The sequence below is a fragment of the Molossus molossus genome, unplaced genomic scaffold (genome assembly GCF_014108415.1).
Source record: "Molossus molossus isolate mMolMol1 unplaced genomic scaffold, mMolMol1.p scaffold_m16_p_3, whole genome shotgun sequence".
NCBI lineage: Eukaryota > Metazoa > Chordata > Mammalia > Chiroptera > Molossidae > Molossus > Molossus molossus.
The window spans coordinates 87,774,556-87,785,879 of NW_023425366.1; the positions used below are offsets into that span (position 1 = coordinate 87,774,556).

Here is an 11,324-nt window from a genome sequence, read left to right on the forward strand (position 1 = left end):
CTCTCAGGAAGGATCTGACTGGTCTGCCACTTGCTATCCTGTATATTTCTGTTGGACAAACCTCTTGAGTCAGCCTGCATGTGGGTTCAGCCACTGAGCATGGTCTAACAGATACAGATAGGAAGTGTTTTTAGCTGTCTCCTTCTCTGGGCTTCCATTCATTTCTCTTTTGGTGTTTTTTTAAATTGATTTTTTTAGAGAGAGAGGAAGGGAGAGAGAGATAGAAACATCCATGTGAGAGGGTAACATCTATTGGCTGCCTCCTGCACGCCCCCTACTGGGGATTGAGCTCACAACCCGGGCATGTGCCCTGACTGGGAATCGAACAGGACCTCTCAGTTCACAGGATGCTCAATCCACTGAGCCACACTGGCTGGGCTGTCTTTCGGTGTTTTGCTGCCTGTGCCAAACATTTGAAAATGTGTTTGTTTTCATAAGTCAATAGTAAAGTTCTTAGAAGAATTCATAAATTTCCTTGTACGTATTTAAGCTGGGGTTAAATTCTTCCTTTCATTTCATTAAGTTTCTAAGTGAAAATCATTGGTTGAGATTGACACCGAGGAGGCCCTAGAGAGAGGTTCACTGAAGTTGAAAGAGGGTTTTCTTTTTTCAAAGGCAACTGAACTATATATTATGTGATATTTAATTAAACAAGATAAGCAGGATTTATCCAGAGCTATATAAATATTTAAAGATAAATGTACACTTAAACTATCTTAATTTGGAGCATGACTGAGAGATCTCTATTGCCAAGCTGTGGAGCTAGGAGTTAAGAGTCAGATAACATAGAAAGAGAGTTTCCCATCTCACCAACTTTTCCTCCCTCCCTCCCTCCCTCCCTCTTTCTTTCTTTCTTTCTTTCTTTCTTTCTTTCTTTCTTTCTTCTTCTTCTCTTCTTCCTTCCTTCCTTCCTTCCTTCCTTCCTTCCTTCCTTCCTTCCTTCCTTCCTTCTTTCTTTCTTTCTTTCTCTTTCTTTCTTTCTTTCTTTCTTTCTTTCTTTCTTTCTTCCTTTCATCTTCACCTGAGGATATTTTCCCATTGATTTTTTAGATAGAGTGGAGGGGGGTGGAGAGAGACATCCATGTGAGTTGTAAGATTCCTTCTGCAAGATTCCAACCAGGGCTAGGGATTAAAATTGAAACTGAGGCATGTGCCTTTGACCAGGAATCGAACCCAAGACACTTCCGTCTGCAGGCTAGCACCCTAATCGCTGAACCAAACTGGCCAGGGCCCAACTCTATTTCCGCCTTCCATTTGTATTGCCTAATCCATTCCAATGTGCTTCCACCAAATGGAATTGGTGGGGTTGAAGACTTTGAAAACCCCACCCAAACCCAGAAGGCTGGAGAGGGATGGGAGTAAGAACAAGAGAAGACTTTTCTCTCAGAATCTGTATTTACCCAGTTCCTTCACCCAGTGTGTTATAATTGAATACCTACTGTGAGCAGCCACTGTGTTTTCTGACAGAGACAAAGATGGAAATCTGTGCTTACATGTTCTGAGGGAAAACATACATAAATAGACAATTCTAGTGTATTAAGGCAATTGTAATAATAAAAGAAAAAAATGCAGTGAGAGCTTAGAAAAAGGAGCTCCTAATTTTTTTTTTTTTATTTTAAATAAATCTCTTCGTCCTGGATTTTACTCTCATGATAACACTACAGTGTCTTTATATTTATTCTTCGTAGTTCAATATTTATAATTATATTATAAACTGAATTTTGTATTCCCACAAATAACTTAGTTCATATCATTACTTAATTTCTTTCAAATCTGCTTCTCTTTTATGAAAATACTTAGGCATATTCTCCCAGATGTGAAAACCTTGAGCTCATGGGATTCCTAAATCACAGTTATCATTATTTTTAATTATTCTACCATCTGATCATAGCTTCCTTATATGTAAGGCTAAGAAAACCTCCTGAAGTCATTAAACACAACACATTTGTTTAAATCTCTCTCTCTGTCTGTTTCACTTCCACTAGCAAAGTCTTCCTTGGACTTGAGTAGTCACAATTACTTGAACAGATAACTGAATTTCAACTTTGAGATACACATTTCTCCTTTGACCTGATGATTTTAGGTGTGGGTGTTCTTAGATTTATGATTGATGGCATGCTGTCTTCCCACCTCCAAGTATCTGCAAACAATCTGTCCCTCTGGTCCTACTTTCTTTCATTTTGTTTTTACTTTAATACCATCATGACTCCTTTTGTTGCAATTTGATACTTTGAAGTAGTTTAAGCAAAACATTGAAGTGTACTAATAAGTATACAGTATATTCCTCATCTAGTTAATTTATTCATATCTCACTTGGATGCAGCAACAACTTGAGTAAATAAACTTCAACACCACCCTTCAATGTGTTCTCCATATGGCAGGTGTAAGATTTACTTCTTTTCTTTCTAAATTTAACTTGTGTTAAATATTTATTTCAATTTAAAATTATAAAATCTTTCACATGTGACTAAATAAATTAATGTAACAAATATAATCGAGACTTAACAAACATCAACTCTTTAGTTATTTTATATCAAGTTTTAATGAAATTTTTCAGCTGTGTAGCTGATGCTTCCCAACATCCATTTCTCTTCCTCCTTGCCTGAAATTGATGTGTATCATTTATTTTCATATTGTATCAATTAAACTAGCTGTGCTTCTGTATGTGAACAATATACACACTGAATATATTCTTTAACTTTTTTTATTCAGCATTAGGTTTTTGAGATATATCCCTGTGATACATATAACTCAAGTTACTTCATTAGAACTATGTTATATTTACTTCCTCAACCACTTATAGATTTTTAGGTTGTTTCCAAATGTTTGTTATGATAAAACAAACACACACCTGCAAGGAATATCCTTGCACTTTCACATCTGGAAGAGTTTCTTTAGAGTAGTCTAGGCTTTGTTCCTAGAAGACCTATATCATAGGTATGTACCGTATTCCAATTATTGGATACTGTCAAAAATCTTCTCAACTGACTGAATTTACATTTGCCCTGATAGTGTTCAAAGTTCCCATGTATCTATATCATCGCCAACAATTGGAATTAGCAGACATATTTTTATTGAGTATGAAATGTTACCCTCATTTTTCTTCAGTTAGTACCACCTTGATTACTAGTGGGATTGAATGTCTTTTCATGGTTATAGGAAATTTGGTGTTCACTTTAGGGAAATTACTTTTTTTTTTTTCTTATCCTCACCCAAGGCTATTTTTCCACTGTTTTTTGTTTTGTTTTGTTTTTTTTGTATTTTTTTTATCCTCACCTGAGGACATTTTTCTATTTTTTGTTCAGATAGTGTAGGAGGAAGATATAGAGAGAGAAAGACTGATGTAAGAGATACACATAAATTGGTGGCCTTCTGCAGGACCCTGTCTGGGGTTGGGGCTGGAACATGCAACCGAAGTAAGTGTCCTTGGCCAGGAATCAAACCTGTAACCCTTAGGTCTCCCGGCTGACACTCTAACCACTGAGCCAAACCAGACAGGGTGGGAAATTTCTTCCTCATAAACTTTTTTTCCTCTGTGTGTGTATGTGTGTGTTTGTAAACTCTTGATTTTGTGTTATTCATTATTTTCTCCTAAGTCAATATTGATACAAAACTTTTTTGATTAAGAAAGATTTAGGCTGAGTTTTTTGTTAATTATTAATATATCTATGTCAGATTTCATTTGGTTACTTGTTTGCTATATTGGATTTCTATGACTTTAAGTTGAATCTTTCTTTCTCTCTTTTAAATAAATTTTTTTAATCTATACTTGTTATGATTACTAATATATTTGAAGTTATTTTTTCTACTATATTATGCAGTTTTTTTCTACTTACCATTCTTTTTTTTTTAAGTTTTCTTATTATCTGCATGTATTTGTCGATTTCTTTACTCTTTAATCTTTGTATTATTTTGGAAGTTATAGATTTGTCTATTATTTCTGTAGTTGCCCTAAAATTTTTTAAATACATAAAGCCTAAAGTTCATCAGCACCAGTGCTTTAACTCTGAGTGTTCTCTAATCAGACATGTAATTTTCCTATTATTTCAGTTTTACATTTTTCTGTCTTTCAAATTAGTTTACTTCTTTAACAATTTATTTTATTTTTTTAATTGATTTTAAAAGAGAGGAAGGGAGGGAGAGAGAGAGAAATAGCAATAGGTTCCCGGCCACACGTGCCCTGACCAGGATTGAACCCCCTACCTGGGTATGTGCCCTGATCAGGCATTGAACCTGTGACTGTTTAGTGTATGGGAGGATATGCCAACCAACTGAGCCACACCAGCCAGGGCTTTAACAATGTCTTTGTTCATCCACCTATGATTCTTGTATTCCAGTTCTTCTGGCTTTTTATATTTTCTGAATTGTCATTTATCAGACTTCAGGACTGAGCTTAAGAAATATACTCTCTTTGTATTTATTGTCTGACAGTATCTATTTCACTCTTACTTTTACAGAAACGTTATATTACAATTGCAATTCCTTTTTTTCAGCGTGAAATGCATTTCTGAATTTTCTTTAGGCTTCTATTGCTTGTGTGAAAATCTTCTGTCAGCCTAATTTTTGTCCCTGTGTAAATATTTAGGGTTCCTTTTTATATTGTTGTAAAACTTTTATCATTACTTTCAGCATTTTGTATTTTCACTACAGTGTGTCTGGGTGTATGGGTTTGTTTATATGTTCGTGTTTGAAACTCTTGTTATTTCTTTAATTAGATGATGCTTCAATTCTGAAAGATACTATTTCATAGTCTCTTTGAATATTGCTTCTCTAACTTCTGCAACTCTTTAAAAAATTTTGTGGTACTTGATAACAAAATAACAAGAACTCTTACAGCCCAGCTGCTACCTAGCTCTCTAGCCTCAACCTCACCTTGCACTTCATTCGAGTCTTCTTTAAAGGACCTTTAGCCCTGGCCGGTTTGGCTCAGCAATTAGAGCATCAGCCTGCGGTCCGGTCCTGAGAGACCCTGGTTCAGTTCCTGCTAAGAGCATGTTCCTCAGTTACAGTTTGTCCCAGCCCTGGTTGGGTCATGCGGGTGCCAACCACTGGATGTGTCTCTTTCACGACGATGTTTCTCTCTCTCTCTCTTCCTCTCTCTCTCTCCCACTCTATGTCCCACTCTTTCTGAACAAAAAATTGAAAAATGTCCTCGGGTAAGGATTTAAAAAAAAAAAAAGGACATTTAACAGGCTCTTCCCTGAGTGAACTGCTAAAATCCTGTCTCTTCCACCAGATAACTGTAACTCATCCCTCAGGAATGCTTCACCGTCTTTTCTGATGGGGCCTTTTTATGCTCCTCTTATAATACCTGGTATTTTTCATTCAGAGCACTAGAGCCAGTTGCACTGTTACAGTTATTTGAGTGTCCGGTTAATGCCTGGCAGGCTCTTTGACTAGCTTTCTTGCTCCATGAGAGTTGTACGTTGTTTTTGATTCTGTAGGCATTTTGTAGGCACTCAAGAAATGACAGTGTTGAGACTCAAGCCATCCAGGAACTATCAAACCATCAAGGACCCAAGCAGTACTTACTCATCTCTGAACCTCAGCTTCAGTTCTCTCACAGAAGACCAGCTTTCTCTTCTTCACTGCAGACATTCTATACATTAAAAGGCTTAGGATAGATAACCTCTCTACATTAAATCGTACCCAGCACCCATGAGCCAAGACTGTCCCTGTATTTCTCACATTTTTTAATTGTCCTCCCACTTTAATGTCTATGCTATCTAGCCTAGAGCTGGAGACTGTGCCACCAACTCTGTGGAATCATTTATGGCTAAATCCTTTTTTCTTTTTGTATTCTGGAATAAGTGAGCAATTATGACTTTTTAAAGTAACAACATCTTCAAAATTCAAATAGGAAAGAATTTATCTTGCTCACACTTGAATTAAAGAAATAACCCTCTCCTGGCCAGAGTGGCTCAGTTGGTTGAGGGTCATTCTGTGCACCGAACAGTTGCCAGTTCAATTCCCAGTTGGGGCACATACCCAGGTTGTTGGTTTGATCCTTGGTTGGGGCACCTATTGAAGGCAACTGATTGATGTTTCTCTCTCTCTCTCCTCTTCTTTCCCTCTTTCCTTTCCTTTCTCCCCCTTCCTCTCTCTAAGCATGTTCTTGGTGAGGATTTTTTTTAAAAAGAAAAATCCCTCAATACATTTACCTAACAAGTATTTGTTGAACCTCAGTTGGATGCCATTCATTACATTAGGCCTTTCGGATGCAACAGTAAAAACAAACAAGGTCCCTGATCTCACTGAGATTATAGTCTAGAGAGGAAACATTAGTCCAGTACTCACACTACTACTAAATCTACAATAAAATATATATATATACATAAAATGAAATATATATAAATATATATGAAATAAAATGAAAGAAATATGATTCCTTGTGAATATTTAATAAATTAACTAGACCTAGAAGGGAAATTTCAGTAGGATGGGGAAGGTTTACTTCATGAGTGACTACTGAGCTAAGATTTTAAAGATGAATAGGAGTTAATAAGACAAAGAGGAGAGGTCACAGCATGTCAAGAAAAAAAAATCATATGTGCAAATGTCCTGTGGCAGGAAGCAGACTGGCAGTTCTGAGGATCTAAAAGAAGACCAGAGAGAATTGAGAACAGAGAAGAAAATGGAAACTTATCAGAGTTAAGGATTCAGCGTTCTTTATGAGTAAAAGACTGCTGGCTTATATGGCCTCTATTGGTCCAATTGTTATATTTTGTGAGCCAGCTATTAAATGACCGTTATTGAAAACAAAAGTATGTATATAAACTTATGTTAAATAAATTACATTAAAAATAAAGGTTTTCTAAATCTTAATCATGTATTATTACTTCACTACATTTTACCATTATTTGTAGTCATGAGCTTATTCTGTTGGCATGGTGGAAACACTTTATAATGATGCACTACAGAACATTTCTTTCCAACCTCACATTCGGTGATGTTGCATTTACTAACATAAAATTGACCACAGTGGACATTTACACTGTGAAAACTGGCTAACTTTTCAAATCAGGATCCCCTTGACTCCTAAGATCCATTGTTAAACACTTATCAGCACAGCACTAAGACTGTGCGGGATCTTGGAGACCATGTTAAGAATTGATCTTCATCACAGGATAAATGAGCAGGCATTGGATGGGTCTAAGCAGGGAGTTGACAAGAGCACAGTTCTGTTTTTTAAAGATCACTGAGACCAGCCCTGGCCGGTTTGGCTCAGCGGTTAGAGCATCCACCTGTGGTCCGGAGAGACCCGGGTTTGGTTCCCGCTAAGGGCATATACCTCGGTTGCAGTTTGTCCCCAGCCCTGGTTGGTCATGCGGGTGGCAGCCACTCAATGTGTCCCTTTCACATCGATGTTTCCCTCTCTCTCTCTTCCTCTCTCTCCCTCCCACTCTATCTGTACAAAAAATGGAAAAATGTCCTCGGGTGAGAATAAAAAAAAAAGAAAGAAAGATCACCGAGACTAGAGAAATGAAGGGAAAGCAAGGTGACTGCGTGGCCGTGTGGTAAGTAATGGTGGTTCAGACTAGGGTCAAAGAAATGAAAATACGGGTGAGTGGATTTAAGGTATATTTAAGAGTTGGACTAGAAGGCTGGGCTCTGGTGGTTTTCGCATGAACAGTCATGAGGAAGAAGTAAAACCTTTGCATCCTCCCATATTTCTAGGTGGTTGTGATGTTTTTATTTTGAGCCCAATCCTGCCACCATGTGTCAAAAGCCAACTTCACAGTTGAACAAACTTAGGCCTGAGTCAAAGAGGAGGGGAAAAAGCTACAATGGAAGCATATGGAACCGAAGGGACTATCTTCATATAAAAATAAATTATTTTTCATGTAATTCACAACTTCTCTATTTTCGTATGTGCGTAATAGTGCAGTCATGAGAATGGCCTCCAAGATCTCTGACAGTGAGGAGCTTAGTTGCTGAGAGCCCAACTGCTGTCCTCTATAATCCAGCATTTGAGCCAACGTCATCCTCTCACAAGCTGCCCCCAGACAGGGATTGAACAGGACAGAGACCCTAGTGCAAACCTGTTTTGGGAGATTTCAGATTCCTCTGATGGGCAGCTTTAACTCCATGATTCCCCAGTGCCCTTGGAACAAACTGTTCTTAAAACTAACATGCTTCCACCCAGTTTTCCTGTCTGCAGAATGATTCTCCTGCACTTGGGGTAGGATCTGCATCTTGGTCTGACTGCTCTGCCAACATTATTCTACTCCACGCCTCTGCCTGTGTCTGGCAGGTTTTGAGTGGTGGTTGTGACTTGGGTCCCACCGCAAGTGATAGCAGGCATCTGTGGTACAAGTTCCTGGGTCCAAGAGCATGTTTTGCCCCCTTCCCCAAGGTTAGTCGGCCTTTACTTCTACCTTGTCCCAGAGGAAGGAGGTCCTTGCCTGTATCTTAGAGGTTAGAGGGGGTTTTACCATTTCCCCAGTTCTTAAAGCTTCTGTTTTGTAAAAGAGAAGGGTCTAGGAAGTGGGTGGGGTTTTGTGCCTGTTTGCTTAAGAGGGGCTCTTTCCAGTTTCTTCCCTGCCCTCAGGCTCCCAGGTGAGAGGCTCAAGGAAGAGACAGTGACTGAGGACAGATGACCCTGTCTGGAGTCTTAGGAATTTTAAATTGCCGTGACAGCACACACTCTGCCCTTAATTGTTCATTCAAGTTTCGGCTGTTTTTTTCTCATTTTGGTGGAGGCTGTGTCTTTCCCTGTGATTTGCCAAAGGTGAAACAACTGAAGTGTCCTAGCTCTCCTAAGAGGGCTGGAGACTCATTGCATTTCCGTTTATTTGGTTTTTTTTTCTTTTTTTTCTTAGTTCTCTGATGTTCCAGAAAAGTTATGATTTTGAAAATTGTCTGGTGTTTTGTCATTTTTAGCATGTAGCTTTCTTCATGCTAAGCCAAGTCCCCTCCTTTTGTTTTTGAAAATCAGTTCTGCTTCTGCATCAGGATTTTATCTTGGGTGGGTATGGCAGAGTTAGGAATAAAACATAGGTATAAATAGTGTATTATATTCTAGGCATGTGAAGTCATTATGTTATCAAACAGTTGACACTCTTATGGTGGCTATTCTGTAAATTCATGGAATGAAAACATTATGCAGTAATGGAATCCACAATTCAACAATAGTGCTCCCGTAGCAGACTACAGCTAGATGGGAAAACATTGTTTCCAGTTTATTTTGCTTTGGGTCATTTTTCAACACAGTTACCTTGTGCTTTCCACCAGGTGGTTGACCAGATTGACACCCTGACCTCTGACCTACAGCTGGAGGATGAGATGACCGACAGCTCCAAAACGGACACCCTGAATAGTAGCTCAAGTGGCACAACAGCCTCCAGCATAGAGAAGGTCAAAGTGCAGGCCAACGCACCTCTCATTAAACCCCCAGCACACCCATCTGCTATCCTCACGGTCCTGAGAAAGCCAAACCCTCCACCACCTCCTCCACGGTTGACACCTGTGAAGTGTGAAGGCCCCCAAAGGGTGGTGCCAGCTGTCACTCCCGTAAAGACCAATGGCACCCTTCTGCGGAATGGAGGCTTACCAGGAGCACCAAACAAAATTCCCAATGGAGATGTCTGCTGCACACCCAGTAGCAACTTGGACAAGGCGTCCCTGCAGCCTCTGATGCATAGACCTGAGAAAGACAGATGTCCCCAGGCAGGGCCTCGGGAAAGGGTTCGGTTTAATGAAAAAGTGCAGTACCATGGCTATTGTCCTGACTGTGACTCCCGGTATAACATAAAGAGCCAGGAGGTCCATTTACACAGCGAACCTGTTCAGCCACCAGGGAAGCTCCCTCACCAAGGCCCTCCCCGCCCTCCTCCACCGCATCTCCCTCCATTTCCACTCGAAAATGGAGGACTGGGAATAAGCCACAGCAACAGCTTCCCCCCTCTCAGACCTGCAACTGTGCCTCCTCCCACTGCGCCAAAACCACAGAAGACGATCTTGAGGAAATCAACCACTACAACAGTGTGATGTATGCCATTTAAAAACACTTTTTGTTTTATTTTAATTTTTATATTATAAACATAATAAGTAATGAGCACTTTCTACTCAAGCAATAAAAAGCCCAAATATATTAATCCTGCATTCAGCAAAGTGGCATAAAAATCACCTGGTAAGTATGCAGTACATTGTTTTTATCCTGGGTATACACTGTTTAAAAAATTGCATCATCAAAAACCACAGAATAATGAAAAAGCTGAATATGTGGTGTTTTCTTTTTGAATTGACCTGTGACAGTGACCTGCAGTTTCAAATTGTTTGATTTACTATACGAGATGGGAATAGATTAGTTTTATTCATGCCTCATCTATGTATTAATAACATGTCACACTATTCACTTTGACCTAATCCTTTTTAATAAGAAATTTTAATAATAAAGGAGCATTTTATTATTTTTTCTACAGATGTTTATCACTAGTTTTGCATTATTAAATGCTGAGGACAATACCAAAAAGGTCATTTTCTATATCATACAATTATATGTTCATCTATATAAATATGAAATACTTTGGTGTATGGAAATATCATATGTCAACAGACAGTAGATAATGGCAAAACCAAATGTTCCTCAAAATAAAAATGAAGCCATGGTGCATTTAATCCCATGTTAATAGTCATCAAAGTGGGTAGTAACACCAAAAGAGTTTGGAGAAGATCACAGTGAATATATGTGAGATGTTTTAAATTAAATATAATAATCAGGTCATAGAATTTTACACATTTTTATATTACATATTTTGGAGCCTCAAGGACCATCTATTGAACGCCTCCTACACTGCCAACCCCTCTTGAGCCTTGTCGCACTCAGCATTGCTCCAGACGCACGGTTAGCCAGGACACCGAAGCAGTGGATGATCTGCCTCCTGTATCAGCAGATCTCTGCCTCCTCCAGGGAACCCCATTATAGGAGAATCATAGGGGAAAATAAAGATGCTTCTAGAACAGGATATTGTTAGCCTTAAGCTGATTCCCCTAAGAGTTGAAATATGCCAGGGGTTTTTGTTATTCTGTAGAAGGAAGGAAAGAAATCCTTCCCTTCTAACAGCTAATAAAGGCTCTTTCTTCAGTCTAATTGACCAGTTCAGGTCACTTACTCACCCATGGACCGAGGTTACTTCCCAATTACCATCACATGGACTGATTGGATATATTGCCTTGGAACTATAGAAATGAGTTTCTCTCTCCTAAAATCATGATGACAGGAACAGGCTGAATAATAAATATGTGTCCATTAAGAAAGAGTAGAGGGAGTCGAGTCATCTTTGGTGAAAATTTGTTTATTGTACAACTTAATAAAGAGTACT

General features: G+C 38.8%; 1 protein-coding gene across 1 annotated transcript in view; it reads left to right on the forward strand.

The window, feature by feature from the left end:
* The window catches only part of PRR16 (proline rich 16), a 169,169-nt gene extending 158,574 nt beyond the window's left edge, over positions 1–10,595 (forward strand). The window contains exon 2 of the mRNA XM_036280111.1: positions 9,235–10,595. Coding sequence (XP_036136004.1) covers positions 9,235–9,990 — 756 coding nt within the window. The 3' untranslated portion in view covers positions 9,991–10,595. The remainder of the gene's footprint in view (positions 1–9,234) is intronic.
* Positions 10,596–11,324: the final 729 nt, after the last annotated feature.